Source organism: Mobula hypostoma, chromosome 12 (assembly GCF_963921235.1).
Source record: "Mobula hypostoma chromosome 12, sMobHyp1.1, whole genome shotgun sequence".
NCBI classification, from domain to species: domain Eukaryota; kingdom Metazoa; phylum Chordata; class Chondrichthyes; order Myliobatiformes; family Myliobatidae; genus Mobula; species Mobula hypostoma.
The window spans coordinates 104,591,309-104,608,087 of NC_086108.1; the positions used below are offsets into that span (position 1 = coordinate 104,591,309).

Here is a 16,779-nt window from a genome sequence, read left to right on the forward strand (position 1 = left end):
GACTAAGAGGACAGCCTTGTCGAGTACCACGAAAGAGAGGAAAAAAAGGTGAGTTTAAAGAGTTAGTACGAACCGAGGCTACAGGGGAGTGATATAACAGTTTAATCCAGGATATAAATCTCAAGCTAAAATTAAACATTTCAAGCACCTTAAATAAATAAGGCCATTCTACTCTATCAAAAGCTTTCTCGGCATCTAAAGAAATAACACACTCAGGAACATTTTGTGAGGGAGTATAAACGATATTTAACAATGTACGAATATTATAAAAAGAGTAACGACCTTTAATAAAACCTGTTTGGTCCTCCGAAATAATAGAAGGAAGTACTTTTTCTAGTCTATTTGCTAATAACTTAGAAAAAACTTTAGAATCAACATTTAATAAAGATATTGGTCTATAAGATGCACATTGAGCAGGGTCTTTATCCTTCTTTAGTATTAGAGAAATTGATGCTCTATTAAAAGATTCAGGAAGTTTACCAAGTTTCAAAGAAGCCTCAAAAACCCTACCGAGCCAAGGAATCAATAAAGAAGCAAAACATTTATAAAATTCAACGGTAAACCCATCAGGGCCAGGAGCTTTCCCCAGATTCATAGAAAAAATAACATTCTTAATCTCATCCATTGTAATGGAAGTATCTAATAAGGAAGACATATCCTGTGAAATCTGAGGGAAGTCTAACTTATCTAAAAAATCATTCATATATTTAGAATCTCGAGGAGACTCTGATTGATATAAAGAAGAATAAAAATCACAAAAGGTTTGGTTAATCCCCACATGATCCAGTATCAATCGATCATTTTGGTTATAAATCTGATTGATTTGAGATTTAACATAATTAGATTTCAATTGATTAGCCAGCAGCTTGCCAATTTTGTCACTGTGAACATAAAAGTCACTTCTTGTTTTCTTTAATTGGTTTACAATCGAGGACGAGAGTAGTAAACTGTGTTCCATTTGAAGTTCAGTTCTTTGTTTATATAACTCCTCAGAAGGAGCCATAACATATTTCTTATCAATTTCTTTAATCTTGTCCACAATTACCATCTCCTCCTGCTTCTGTTTCTTCCTCAAAGCAACAGAATACGAAATAATCTGACCCCGAATATAGGCTTTAAAAGTGTCCCAAAGAGTGTTAACCGAAATATCTTCTGTATGGTTAATTGTAAAAAAAAGCTCAATCTGTTCATTCATAAAATTAACAAAGTCCGAGTCCTGAAGCAACAGCGAATTAAAACGCCATTGTCTATTATTCGGTATATTGGCCATAATTTTAATAGAAAGCTTAAGTGGAGCATGATCCGAAATGGTTATAGAATCATAATCACATTTAATCACTGAAGGAATAAGACGAGAATCAATGAAAAAATAATCAATTCTTGAATAGGAATGATGAACATGTGAAAAGAAGGAAAAATCTTTTTCCTGAGGATGCAGAAAACGCCAAATGTCCGTCGACCCAGAATCAGAAAGGAAAAAATTAATCAGATTTGCAGATTTATTAGGTAAAGTCCGTAAAGGAGCCGAACGGTCCAAAGCTGGAGACAAACAGGTATTAAGATCTCCACCTCAGATCAATGAAAACTCGTTCAAATTCGGAAACTGATCGAACAATGATTTATAAAATTCCGGACAATCCATATTAGGAGCATAAACATTAACCAAAACTACTTTTTTATTAAATAGTAAACCACTAACCAATAAAAATCTACCATTCGGATCAGAAATAATATCCTGTTGTATAAAAGTAACTGAGGAATCTATAAAAATAGAGACGCCTCGAATCTTAGCATTGGAGTTCAAATGAAATTGTTGTCCCTTCCAGAATTTGAAAAAACGTAGTCTGTCCCCCCTCCGTACATGGGTCTCTTGTAAAAATAAAATTTGTGCTTTAAGTCTCCGGAACACTTTAAAAACTTTTTTCCTTTTAATAGGATGATTAAGACCATTAGTATTCCAGGAGACAAAATTAATAATAGACTCCATAAATCCTAAAGTCAACCCACAACAAGGAGGATTGACGATAGGCGCGACCCACAAACCCGGAGAGGAAACAGAACATACAAAAGATACCGGGAAAAAGGACGCAACCAGTACTTCAATAATGTATATAGCCCAAAGAGAAACAAACTAAAACGTGAAGCCCCTCCCACCACCCCCCACCCCAAGACCCCAAGGCAAAATCTAAAGCAGACCCGCCAGAAAGAAGCAAGCGCTAAAACTACCCCCATGACTTCCGGTATACGCTCCCTAAAAAAAAAGGTATAAATATGAAAAAGGATCAGCTAATTGTAAAACAGTAAAAAAGTAAAAAAAAAGGTAGCTCAATTAAAATACACACAGAACAGAACAAAAGCCGGAAAATATATATTAAAAAAAAAACCACAATAAACCTCAAACCCATGAATAGACACAGCAACAAGAAACAATAAGATTATTGACATAAAGTGGTTATAAAAAGCAAAACAGAATAAAATTTAAAAAAAACTACAAAATTTAAGGCCACACAGGAAATACGTAAGATGACAAAAGGGAAGTAACCACCCAGAATCCCCTGGGAAAAGAAAGAAATGACGCAGTTAAAAAGAAAGTTTAGCAACCATATTAAGAAATCAAAAGTAAACTTTTCTGCCCAAATAGGGCACGAAAAAGTTAAAACCAACCAATTCACAGCCTCCGATCAACGGAGATAATTAAAAAAAAGCAATTAAGATGTTGAAGATGAAAGTTGATCCAGATAACTCTGGGCATCCGATGGAGAATCAAAAAAACGAAGGGCTCCATCTAACATGCGAATCATTAGACGTGCAGGGTACAGCAGCGCTGGTCTTAAATCCATCTTATAGAATTCCGACATCACGGATCTGTAACGAACCCGTTGGTCCCAGATTGGTTTACTGAAATCTTCCACGAATCGGAACCTAAGATCCGAAAAATCAATGAAACCTTTAGATCGAGCGAATCGAAACAGTCTCTCCTTGTCTTGAAAATAATGAAAACGTAAAATAACATGCCTAGGTCTATCTGACCTAGACGAATATGATGGGATTCTGTGAACACGATCCAGAAGCGGTGGTTGGTCAGAAAATACAGTAGGGAATGCATCTTTTAAAAGTTGAGAAAAATATTTCATGGGATTGTTGGATTCCACGGCTTCCCTCACGCCAATCATTCGTAAAATTCTGCCGTCGCATTCTAGATTCCAGGTCAGAGTTTTTAAAAGTCAAAAAGTCAAGTTTCTTCTTCATTACATTAATTGTTTCTTCGATTTTCCCCATCTTAAGCTCACTTTGTTGCGCGAATTTTTGAAGATCAGATATAGCCGACTGATGTTCCGCAATACATGTTTGCATCTTATCAATTAAATCGGCAATTTTCTGGAAATTAGTTGAGATTTCCGTATGAATCAGGTCTTTAACAGAGCCTGCAATTTCCGTACGAATCATCTCCCTAACAGAGGTTGAAATTTCCCTCTGAATTAACTCCGATATCGCTTTCAAAGTCACCGGTGATTCAGTCGGGGGGAGATCCGTAGCTTTCGGTTTGACCGGAGGTTTACCATCCTTGCCGTTTTTCCCGTTCTTAGACATAGCAGATCTAAGTTCCATCCAATTGTCGGAGAATTCAGTTTAATTCAAAGTATTGTAAGAATTGATGCCTTAATGGTTAATTAAAGTATAGCTGACCATAGAGAAAAAAAACTCAGAGGTAATGGAGCGAGTCAAGAACGCGACTTCACTCCATGAGCGCTACCGGAAGTCTCCCATAATTATGTGGTTTTGTCAGTTTTTTCAGTCTTGGTTTGTCCTGTGTTTTGTGATATCACACCGGAGGAAATAATGTATCATTTCTTAATGCTTGCATTACTAAATGACAATTAAAGAGGACTACATGTCTTCATAATCATATCATAACTAGGGGATGGTTGGGAAAACATACAGTAGATCATTGCTTGAGCGATCATCAAAGTGGGAGATGTCAGATTTTGCAATCACTTTGGAAAAGCCTACACTGGTGACCGTCCCGCACTTCTCCTACGCTACATCGATGACTGCATTGGTGCTGCTTCCTGCATCCGTGCTGAACTTGTTGATTTATTCACTTTGCCTCCAACTTCCACCCTACCTTCAAATTTACCTGGTCCATTTTCGACACTTCCCTCCCCTTTCTCGATCTTACTGTCTCTATCGCTGGAGACAGCTTATCCACTGATGTCTATTATAAACCCACGGACTCTCACAGCTACCTGGGCGATACCTCTTCCCACCCTATTACTTGTAAAAACATCAGGCCCTTCTCTCAATTCCTCTATCTCCACTGCATCTGCTCTCAGGATGATGCTTTTCATTCTAGAAGAAAGGAAATATCCTCCTTTTTCAAAGAAAGGTGCTTCCCTTCCTCCACCATGAACACTATAATATTGTATTTCTTGGAAAAGTATCCCTGGAACATACTGCAAGAATACTAATCAGCTGTCCAGTGGCTCTATAATATCACCAACCAAGGCCTGCATAGAGATCTAGAACACAGAATGGACTCTCAGTGACCACTTTACCTCTTGTAATGAATAAAGTGATCACTAAGTTTCTGCTCATGGTCTTCTGCTGCTGTAGCCCATCCACTTCAAGGTTCAATGTGTTGTGCATTCAACAACGTTCTTCTGCACACCCCTGCAGTAACGCGTGGTTACTTGAGTTACTGATGTCTTCCGGTCAGCTTGAACCAGTATGGCCATTCTTTGCTGACCTCTCTCATTAACATGGTGTTTTTGCCCACAGAACTGCTACTCACTGCATGTTTTTTTCTGGTTTTCACACCATGTTCTATAAACTCCTGAGACCATTGCGCATGAAAATCCCAGGAGATCAGCAGTTACTGAGATATTCAAACCACCCGGTCTGGCACCAACAATCATTCCATGGTCAAACTAATTTATATCTCTGTTTTTTTCTCCGTTCTGTTGTTTGGTCTGAACAACTGAACCTCTTGACCACGTCTGCAAGCTTTGATTGACTGAATACATATTTGCGTAATGAACAGATGCACAGGTGTGCCTAATAAAGTGACCTCTGAGTGTAGAACAGTATGACACAGTACGGGTCATTTGGCTCACGATGTCATGCTGACATTTTAACCTATTCCAAGGTCAACATGATGCTTCTCCCTCACACAACCCTCCATTTTTCTGTTATCCATGAGCCTCTCTAAGAGTTTCTTAAATGTCCCTAATGTCTCTACCAGCACACCTGGCAGGATATTCCATTCACTTGCCACTCTCTGTGTAGAAAACCTACCTCTGACATCTGTCCCCCATACTTTCCTCCATCACCTTAAACTTACACCCATTCATGTTAGCCAATGCTGCCCCGGGAAGAAGGGACTGGCTAGTTACTCAATCTATGCCTCTTATCATCTTGTATGCCTCTATCAAGTCACCTCTCATGCTCCTTCACTCCAAAGAGAAAAACCCTAATTTGCTCAACGGTTCCTCATTAGACATGCTCTCTAATCCAGGCAGCATCCTGGTAAATCTCCTCAGAACCCTTTCTAAAGCTTCCACATCCTTCCTATAATGAGATGACCAGAACCGAACACAATGCTCCAAGTGTAGCTTCACTGAAACATTACCTCACAGCCCTTGAACTCAATCCCCCAACTAATGAAGGCCAACACATCATTCACCTTTTTAATCACCCTATGAACTTGCATTGCAACCCTGCAGGATCTATGGATGTGCATCTCAAGATCCCTCTGTTCCCCTACACTGCTAAAAATCCTCCCATTAATTCTATAATCTGTATCATTAACCTGACACCATTATAAATGAAGACCCTATCAACCTCTACTTTAAATATACCGAATGACTTGCCGTCTATGGACATCTGTGGCAATGAACTCCACAGATTCACCACCCTTTGGCTAAAGGAATTCCTCTTTATCTCTGTTCTAAATGGATTTCCTGTATTCTGAGGCGGTGCCTTCTGGTTCTAGACTCCTCCTCTGTAGGAAACATCCTCTCCACATCCATCCTATCCTATCCTATTCTCCTGCCTTCTCCCCATAGCTTTTAATGCCTTTACTAATCAAGAATCTACCAGCCTCCACTTTAAATATGACTTGATCTTCAAAGCCGTCTGCAGCATTGAATTCACATATTCACCAGGCTCTCGTTAAAACAAAATCCTTTTCATCTCTGTTTGAAAAGGACATTCTTGTATTCTGGGAATCTCTGGTCCTAGACTTCCCCGCTGTTGGAAACATCCTCCTGTCAAGCCTGCACAGGCAGGCACCTCCCAGTCTCCACCCAGCAAATAGGATTCACCTGCCACTGGTTTCCAGCTCATCACCTGCAGCCCATTTAACAGCCTTTGTTCCATGAACCAGATGCTTTTCGCCTTTGGTTACCCTTGTTGTGTTAAGTATCTGCTCCCTTTTGTTTTGTAGCCTCTCGTGGCTTGTTATTTTTGTAGTTTATTACTAAAATATTGTTCACTGCTAAATCCCCTCCAGTGCCCTGCTTTTGGGTCAAATCCTTCTACATTTTCCGACACGTCTTCAAGTTCACTCTATCTAAGCCTTTCAATACTTGGTAGGATTCCTCCCCATTCCTCTAAACTCCTGCAAGTACAGGGCCAGAGCAATTTAACATTCCTCATACATTAACTGTTTCTTTTCCAGGATTATTTTCAGAAACATCCTCTCCAATGCCAACACATCTTTTCTTAGCTATGTCCACAACTGCTCACATTACTCCAAATGAGGTCTGATAAAGTTTCAGCACCACATCATTGCTTTTATATTCTAGTCCTCTCAAAATGAATGCTAACATTGCATTTGCCTTCCTTATCACCAACTCAACCTGCAAGCTGACCTTTAAGGAATCCTGCACAAGGACTCATAAGTCCCTTTGCACCTCTGATTTCCGAATTTGCTCCACATTTAGAAAATAGTCTGTGCCTTTACTCTTTCTACCAAAGTGACCGTACACTTCCTACACTGTATTCATCTGCCACTTTTTTGCCCATTCTCCCAATCTGTCCAAGTCCTTGCATAGATGCAGACCGATCCACAGAACTCCTTCAGCTTTTTGTAGCGTTGCTCTTTAGCATTTGATATCTTTACTCTTGGAGAAAGATTCTGTCTGTCTCCCAGTCTTTTCCTCTCATCATCTTGTAAACTTCTATCAGGTCTTAAATTCTGAACTTTTGCCTATGTTAGAAACTTCAAGTTTTGCTCTTAAAAGGATCCAAAAAAATAGCAATTTCAATTCCTCATTTCATACCTTCATGATTTCTTGAATATCATTCTGGTTGAGCTCGCCATAAGTGATCTCTTGGCCAAACAGTTTGATGTAAACGCTCACCGATGGTTTAATTGCGGGCATCGATTTCCAATCAGACACCTAAAGGGAGACCAAGAGAAGAGGAGGAAGCAATGTGGAACCTTTGTAAGTCTACAACAAAAAACTGAGAATTACCCTTAGACACGATCTGATGGGGAATGAATGGTTCATGTGTCAGTTGTAGATAGGAGGAAGGATAATGGCTGGGTCATTGATTGACCTTTCTCAAAATCATAGCCACAGTGTGTACCATTTACATGGTGCAATTGAACAACTCACGAAGGCTTGAGGGGATGATGAAGATATGGTCGGGGTTAGAGCTGGGGTCAGGCATGAGACCAGAGGACGTCAGTGAGTCAGAGGGCTGAGGGTACAAACTGAAGTCCAGATGCAAGATCTTGACTGTCCATTTCCATCATCGATGCTGCCTGACCTGTTGAGTTCCTCCACCATTTTGTGTGTGTGGCTCCAGCTATCCAGCAACTGTAGAATCTGGTGTCTCGAACTCACCAAGGTTTTCCAAATCCATGGCTTTGCCCTTCCAAAGGAAATGACCAAGACAACCCATCGGGATTTTGCAGACAAGTTTCTCTCCAAGTGACAAATCAGGATGTACCTCTATACTGGGGACATTCTAGAACTTTCCAACAATGCTGCGGCAATAGATCCACCAGTGATTTAAAGGGAGCTCACAACCACGCTTATTCTGAAGTCAGCAAAAAAAGTGCTTGAAATAAAATAAACAGGAGATCCTGGAAACACTCAGCAAGTCAGAAAGGGTACGCGCAGTCTGCTGGAACCTTGAGCAACAAGTAAGATGCTGGAGGAACTCAGCAGGTCAGGGCAGCATCTCTGGAGGGAAATGGACAGCCAACATTTTGGGTCGAGCCCCTTCATCGGGACTGCAAGGCAGAGGTGAGTTCACCCATATAAAAAGGTGGAGGGAGAGGATAGAGTGTGAGCTGACAAATAATAGGTGGTCCAGTTGAGGAGGAGTGATAGGCAAATAGGAGAGGGTCTTTGACCTGAAATTATAACTCTACCTCTCTCTCTCTACAGATGCTGCTTGACCTGCTCAGTGTTTCCAGCATTTTCTGTAAGAGATTAGAACTTTCAGGTAGGGAGAAGGGGATGGAAATGGTGAAGGGGTGGGGGGGGGTTGGAGGCATTACTAGAGGTTTGAGAAATCAATGTCCATGCCATCAGTTGAGGCTACCCAAACGGAATATAAGGTATTGTCCCTCCCTCACCTTATCTCCTTGCCTACCCATTGCCTCCCTTTGGTGCTCCTCCAGCTTTTTCTTTCTTCCATGGCCTTCTGTCTCTTTCACCAATCAACTTCCCAACTCTTTACTTCATCTCTCCCCCTCCAGGTTTCACCCACCACCTGATCTTTCTCACTCCCCTCTCCCCCACCCCTCCCACCTTTTAAACCTACTCCTCAGCTTTTTTTCTCCAGTCCTGCTGAAAGGCTTCAGCCTGAAACATCAAGTGTACTTTTTTCCATAGGTGCTGCCTGGCCTGCTGAGTTCCTCCAGCAGTTTGTCTGCATCCCTCTCCTGCCCCAGCTGTGTGAGGAGGAGGGTTGGACATGGGACTAGCAACTCCATCCCGTAAAAAGCCAGTGCCACAGAAATGCCAACAGAATCTCCAAAGTCCTCGTTCCTCGGAAAGGAATTTATCTTCGCCAGGAAGACATATGAAGTTGTGCAAACAGAAGCCACGGAGCTGATGAACCTTTGGCCCAGGACCGAGGACCCCGGTGAGCTGCTATTGGCGATCTAAGCCTCAGGTGGAGTAATGAGCATAAGATGAAGAAATAGATCAGAGGAAATTTGTGGATTTTTCAAGTAATCCACCAACGTGCAATGCTCTCTCAGTTGACATCTTTCAGATAGCTCATGAAGATAGCTTTTTTTACTTCTTTAATGTCTGTTTTTCACCTTAAATATGTTTCTGGGCCTGTTAGAGCCTGTGATTCACAGCTTGGAGGTTGTGTGAGTGATCCAGCGCTTTGCCGTCTCCAAGAAGATTCCGGGAAGTGAGTGCGTACTTGGATGGCTTCGATGTGAAGAAACTTCGAGACAAGGCATGAACCGATGTTTTACTCTGTCCAGCCATTGAAAGCATCCATTAATAGCTGATAAAGGCATCGAGGAAGGCTGAGACATCGAGATGAATGCAGAAGGCAAGTGAGAGTTTCAGTGCCGACTGCCTGCCTTTTGATCAGTTTCCAGGAAGGCGCCTGTCAGCAGCCTGTCGCTGTGGCAGGTGGGTAGGCCTCTGCCTCGTATGGTAACCTGCTCTTTCGTTGACTGTTGGTGGTATCGTAGGATGGTATTGTGATTCTGCACTTATGGATTGGACTATTGCGTTTATGGACTGTGGACTTTTACAGCCTTATGGTTTTCATGTTCTGTGTTTTTTATCACCTGTTTCTTTTCCATTTTGTTGCGTGAGGGGATAATGATTGGGGGTTGATGTGCAGTTCTGTTAGTTTTTGCGTGGGTTGGGGGGTTGATGTTCCTATTCCATTTTGTGTGGAGGCATTGGTTTTGGGGGGGGGGTGGCGGTTGATGATTGGGATGTCGTTCTTTTTTTGTCCGGGGGGGATGGGTTTGATGTTTTTCTTTGAATGACTTTCATGTTCTTTCTTTGTTTTGTGGCTATCTGGAGAATCCAAATTTCAGAGCTGTGAATGGGTGCATGCTTTGATATTAACCTTTGAACCTTTAATTGATTGTAGTTTCTTATTTCTAGATTTTTAAAGAACTGAATTCAAGTTACCAAATGGAGAATGTAGGATTTTAAATCACTTTTTCTTATTTGTCCAGATCATTGGAGTAATTTTCCAATAAATAAATCCTCATAGATTTCGGATTCATTCATCACACGTGTATCGAAACAGTGAAATGTATTCTTTTCATTCACAGCCAACCCACCCAAGTACGTGCTGGGAGAAGCCAGCAAGTACATACGTCTTACTTTAATTTGTAGTAATTTTTGTGTACAGCCACCACAAGACAACACATTTCGTGACATTTATCAGTGACAATAAACCTGATGCTGATTTTGGTCGTCAGACCATGAGAGCGCACTGTGGAATGAAGAATCATCCTCCTTACCTTTTCTAAAATCCGCTCCGTGCTGTTTTTCTTCGGTCCCTTCCAGAAGGCTGGTTTGCTCTTTGAAAAGGCTTGTTCTATTCCTTCGACATGGATACCAACCTTTATAAAGACAACCAGATGTTCGTCAGTAACCTTGACAGTTGGAGAGTCGGATGCAGGTGACAACTCATGCGGACAGATACTTCGCGGTAGAATTACCTCCAGAAAGTCCATGAGAGCTCCAAGGCCATAATGTCTGAAGTTGGCTATGGCTGAAGTTGGAAGAATACCATCTAATTTCTTCAGTAAATAAAGGTTGGTATCGATTCCAGCCAGAAACCAATCTGCAAGAATAGTTCTCAACATTCAAATGGTTCTGCTAAAGAGTTACACAGTCATAAAGCGTGTAAACTGGCCCTTCAGACCAACTGATCCTTACTGCCCATTCAAGCTTGTCCCATGTGCCAGCATATTGCCCATAATCTTCTAAACCTTTCCTATCCATATACCTGCCCAAACTCTCTTTTAAAAGTTGTTATCACGAAAAAAAGACTTGTCTGAGTGTCGGATGCAGAATATAAAATTATGAGATATATAAGGTAGAGTGTTTTTAAAGATATAAAAATATAATGATAAGGATTAAAGTGCACAAAATGCTGAAGGAACTCACCAAGTCAGGCAGTATCTCTGGAAATGAAAAAACAGTCAGCATTTCAGGCTGACTTTATCACCACTTGGCCTAAAATGTTGATGTTCATTTATTTCCATAGAGGCTGCCTAACTTGCCGAGTTCCTCCAGCATTTTGTGTGTGTTGTTCTGGATTTACAGCAACTGCAGAATCTCCTGTGCTTATGAAAAAGATCAAATCTACCAGGTTTGTGCTGTTATCAACACCACATTTTAAACTTGTTAAATAAACAGCCCCCTCTATCTTCCTTGTTCTACAAGTCTCAGATTTACTGAATGTAGTTTCCTGATGTCTAGGTTTAAAACAGAAACCTGAAACCCAAGGCCACAACTTTGAAATGGTACACACAAGAGGCAGAACATGCAGTGAAATGTGTCGTTTGCTTCGACAACTCAAGGATTGTGTGGAGTGCAGCCCGCACGTATCGCAATGCTTCTGGCACCAACATTGCTTGCCTGCAACTTACTAACTTAACCATAACTGTACGTCTTTGGAGAGTGGGAGGGAACCAGAGCACCGAGAGGACAACAAATCCGTTATGCGGAGAATGTTTAAACTCCTTACAGTGGTGGGAATTGAAATAGGATCATTGGCGGCATAATCCTATTACTCTAGCTGTCACCCTATCATGCCGCCCACACGGTATGTATTTACTAATATAACTATTGTTAATGCTTTATTAATATTATTAAATTATGTTAAATTAAATACTATTATTCAATATTTCTTTACTGTGACATTGATTGGGGGGGGGGATGAATTGCCACCATGTTCACTGCTGAAACTTCTTCCCATTGTTCGTTTGTAAAAGAGTGCAAAGAAAGGAACAGCAATAAAGAGAACAGCGACAGATCCTCACTCCCACTTACCACTAAACAAGCCAAAGTGTATTCCTTTGCTGTACTGGTAACTGAGAGTGTCGCACTTCCGACTCAGTCGTTTGACTGCGGTGTTGAAAACGGCAGCCCTGCAAAAATCAGAGGGGAGGGAAGTGTTTGTTCAGCTGCAGGTTATAGGGCCACAAAGACACGGAGCTGTATAGCCCAGGGACACTGGTAGATCCATAAGTATTCACAGCAGAGGAGGGCTTTCATTCCCTTGTGATGGTATTGTGCATCAAAAACTCATTCCCTCTATCTCAAGCTCTTCTTATCTGAGTATGAGCTTTTAAAGCTGATATATCATTCGGGGCCTCACTACATGGGACATATCTTCTTCAAAACCACTATCGGGGAGGAAGTACAGGAGCCTGAAGACCCATTCCCGATGGATCAGAAACAATGTCTTCCTCTCTGCCATCAGATTTCTGAGCAGTCTATGAACCATGGACACTACCTCAACATTTTGTCCTCTTTGTGCAGTATTTATTTTAAAAAGGCTGCATCCATGATGCACCCAGGAACCCCGTCCTCTTCTCATTACCATCAGGGAGAAGGTACAGGAGCCCGAAGATCCACTCTTCACATTTTAGGAAAAGCTTTTTCCCCTCCTCAAGTAATAAGTAGTGCAAAATTATAGTAACGTTTCATCTGCTCATCACCACTGCTGCAAAACATCAAATTACAAGTTACACAAGTGAGTGATAATAAACTTGATTCTAATTCTGATTATTTCTGTCTCTAACACTCTCTCCTGTGAGATGCACATCCATACTTTATACTTTATACTTTATTGTCGCCAAACAATTGATACTAGAACGTACAATCATCACAGCGATATTTGATTCTGCTCTTCGTGCTCCCTGGAGTGCAAACCGATAGTAAATATTAAAAATTTAAATTATAAATCATAAATAGAAAATAGAAAAATGGAAAGTAAGGTAGTGCAAAAAAACCGAGAGGCAGGTCCGGATATTTGGAGGGGACGGCCCAGATCCGGGTCAGGATCCGTTCAGCAGTCTTATCACAGTTGGAAAGAAGCTGTTCCCAAATCTGGCTGTATGAGTCTTCAAGCTCCTGAGCTTTCTCCCTGAGGGAAGAGGGACGGAAAGTGTGTTGGCTGGGTGGGTCGTGTCCTTGATTATCCTGGCAGCACTGCTCCGACAGCGTGCGGTGTAAAGTGAGTCCACGGACGGAAGATTGGTTTGTGTGATATGCTGCGCCGTGTTCACGATCTTCTGCAGTTTCTTCCGGTCTTGGACAGAACAACTTCCATACCAGGTTGTGATGCACCCTAGAAGAATGCTTTCTACTGTGCATCTATAAAAATTAGTGAGGGTTTTAGGGGACAGGCCACATTTCTTTAGTTTCCTCAGGAAGTAAAGGCACTGGTGGGCCTTCTTGGCAGTGGACTCTGTATGTTAGTGATAATAAACCTGATTTTGATTCTGATCCACATGTCTATCTAAGAATCTCTTAAATGTCCTAATCACTGTTATAAGCTCCTCCAAGAGGATTACGTCCTTGTCGTAGGGTTTGCCTCAATGACCTGGAGAGCTATGTTGGCTGGAGTCAGAGCCTTGTGCTTTGGCTCTTGGTAGGGTTACCCATGCCAGGCAGGTCAAACAGTAGAGACCAGGCTGAGGGTGGTCCACTGGTCCTCCAGGTTTGGGGGTTCCGCTCAGGGCTAACAACCCTGACTGGTCAAAAAACAATTGCTATGGAAACAGCAATGAAGAATCCTTCTATACAGACAGAGATGGAGGACCTTCATTGCTGTCCTAAACACCAGTAGTCTAGTGGGTAGTAAGTAAATATGTTATAAGCTACAGTTTAAAAACATAATAGCTCACTGGCGTGAGATTGTTCTGTACTCACAGTGATTGTTGCTCTGGCACTAAGGTTCCCGACAGTGATTTCATGTAGGAATAGGCAAAGCTGGTCAGCTGCAAGTTGGTCTCTCTGATCAATGCGTCAGTCACTGTGGCCACCAAGGCCATGGATGGTTTGGTTTCCACCAACACAATAAAGGCCCTTATTCGCATTTCTGCACGGTTCTTTTTGTTCATAAGTAACTGCATGGCGATGTTTTGCACCTGTGTGAGAGATTATGGTCAGGATTTTGGTTATGTAGAATGGTCGCAAGTGGTAAGACCTATGTTTCTACCATCCCTCTTCAGGAGAGCTTGCGTCACTCACACCCCTCTTTACTCAGTGGCGCAGCAGTGAGCAGCTTTAGACTCCTGGGAGTGCACATCTCACACAACCACTCATGGTCCCAGAACACACCCTGCACCATCAGGAAGGCTTACCAATGCCTCTACTTTCTGAGGAGCCTGGACAATCACATCTACACTCACTCCATTTTACAAATGCACCAGCAGAAAGCATGGTAACAAGCTGCTTCATTGCATGGAACAGAGACTGCTCTGCGGCAAACAGGAAGGCTCTATAACACGTAGTCAGAACTTCCCAAAGCATCACTGGCACCAGCCTACCCACCATCAAAGACCTAGATAGAGAAAGATGCTGGAATAGGGCAAGCAATGTCATGAAGGATCCCAACCACCCTGCTCATGGACTATTTGTCCCACTCCCATCAGGGAGGAGGACATGTAGCATCCACACCAGGACCACCAGACCGAAAAGCAGTTACTTTCCCCAAGCAGTAAGGCTGATCAACACCTCCACCCCAGCCCACACCCCCAACCACCATCTTTTCCTGTCAGTCACCTTATGTACAGACACTCCTGTGCCTGTACAATCAATCCATTTGTATAAGCTATCTTATGTGTTTATCTTTATTGTTTTTTTATGATTGTGTTGTTTTTTTATGCTGCATTGTATCTGACTAACAATTATTTCATTTTCCTTTACATTTGTGTACTGGAAATGACATTAAACAATATTGAATCTTGAACCTCCTATCACACCTTTCATGATCACTGGACCTGCCAGAGGGTTCTAGGGTTAAAAAGCCGTTACACTGGACAACAAAGATTTTGCTTCCTTAATACTTTTGGGTGTATCTTATAGATCATGAAAATCTCCATGAAATTTCTGTCACACACCATGTTTTGAAATTACCCATATTTGTTATTTCACTTCAGAATTCAAGTCAGAGTAACTGATGCCAAGATTAAGGAAGGCGTTTTTGTTGGTCCACAAATCAAGCTGGTCATTAATGACAGGTAATTTGAAAAACTTCTTGTGGGACCAGAGAAAATCACATGGAAGGCATTCAAGGATGTTGTTGAAAATCTCCTTGGCAACTAGTGCACCAAACTACATACTGCAAGCATACAAAACCATGAAATGCAACATGTCATTCATTTTCTGCATTCCGGTTTAAGACTTCCTCCCTGCATATCTTGCTGCTGTCAGTGATGAGGACGTTGAAAGGTTTCACCAGGATGTTGTGGTCATGGAGAAGTGGTATCAGGGCAACTGCAATCCATCAATGCTGGCTCAGCATTGTTGGACACAAGTGAGAAGCCTCAGACACTGAGTACAAACAAAAATCATCAACAAAACATTTTTAGCTTCGTTGAACCATTGCGAAGTGTCAGCACTTATGTAATTTAATACGTTATATTCAATAAAAGTTAATTTCTTTTTTCTCCAAATGCCTATGTGATACCAATAGTCTGAAAGTATTTTTGTGTTCAGCTTCAAGCGTCTACCAGAAACAAAAAACAAAATTCTGAGGTAGCAACACTTTTGAAAAAATTAGTTGTCCAGTGTTATTAGTGCACTGTAGAAAATATGACAGAGGAAGATGCCTTTAACGATTAGTGTCTTTGAGTCTTGCAGCACAGAAGCTCAGCCAACTGGTCCACGCCGACCAAGAATCCCATCTAAGCTTGTGCCATTTGCCCATAACTCTATGAATCTTTTCTAGTCATGTACCTGCTGAAGTGCTTTTTAAATTTTGTTGATGTATCTGCCTCAATCATTTCCTCATTCCAGGTACAGATCACTCTCTGGGTGAAAAAGTTGCCTCTCAGGTTCCTACTCTCTCCCCTCTGACCTTAAACCTGTGCCCTTTAGTTCTTGACCCCTAAACCCTGGGGAAAAACTGTGCATATTCACTATCTACGGCCCTCATCATTTTATACATCTCTCTTAAGGTCAGTCCTCAGTCTCCCAAACTATAATGAAAAAAGTTCCAAGCTGCTCAACTTCTCTGAAATTCTGTCAACAGCCCAATCGAATCACGATGAGAGAGGAGGCGACTTACAGATCTTTGAGTGAGATACTCTATATTTGTCACATGTATATCGAAACATACAGTGAAATGCATCATTTGTGTTAACAAACCAACTTTTCCAGCAGCTCAGTCGAATCAGGAGCAAGAGAGGAGGTGACTCACAGGTCTGTGAGTGAGATTTGGAAATTAACGCTCATGGGCTTTCGACATTTTCCAGTGACTCAATCAAATCATAATTCATTAGCAAGGACAAATAAAAGTAAGGCAGGGACAAGTGGAGTGGCCATTGTTGGAGTAAGCAGTGTTAGAGTGGAGAGGCTTTGGCCCACCAGGCTTGGGTGAGGTACGTATCTGGTAAGTTTCTTCTTCTTCATTCTTTGTCTGTTAGTACATAATTAGTGCATTGAGAGTGGCTCCAGGGCTGTGTTGTGTCCTTTGTGTGAAATGTAGGAATTCTGGGAGACTTCCAGCCTCCTGGATAGCCACATCTGCACCAGGTACACCGAGCTGCAGCCCCTCAGAGAATGCGTTAAGAACTAGAGCTGCAGCTCA

At 41.7% G+C, this 16,779-nt stretch overlaps 1 protein-coding gene across 1 annotated transcript in view; it reads right to left on the reverse strand.

The window, feature by feature from the left end:
- LOC134355055 (vitellogenin-like) overlaps positions 1 to 16,779 on the reverse strand; it is a 147,182-nt gene that overhangs the window by 81,932 nt on the left and 48,471 nt on the right. Inside the window, exons 12-16 of the mRNA XM_063064754.1 lie at positions 13,896 to 14,113; positions 12,009 to 12,106; positions 10,670 to 10,794; positions 10,469 to 10,570; positions 7,284 to 7,403 (exon numbers count right to left, since the gene is read on the reverse strand). Coding sequence (XP_062920824.1) covers positions 7,284 to 7,403; positions 10,469 to 10,570; positions 10,670 to 10,794; positions 12,009 to 12,106; positions 13,896 to 14,113 — 663 coding nt within the window. The remainder of the gene's footprint in view (positions 1 to 7,283; positions 7,404 to 10,468; positions 10,571 to 10,669; positions 10,795 to 12,008; positions 12,107 to 13,895; positions 14,114 to 16,779) is intronic.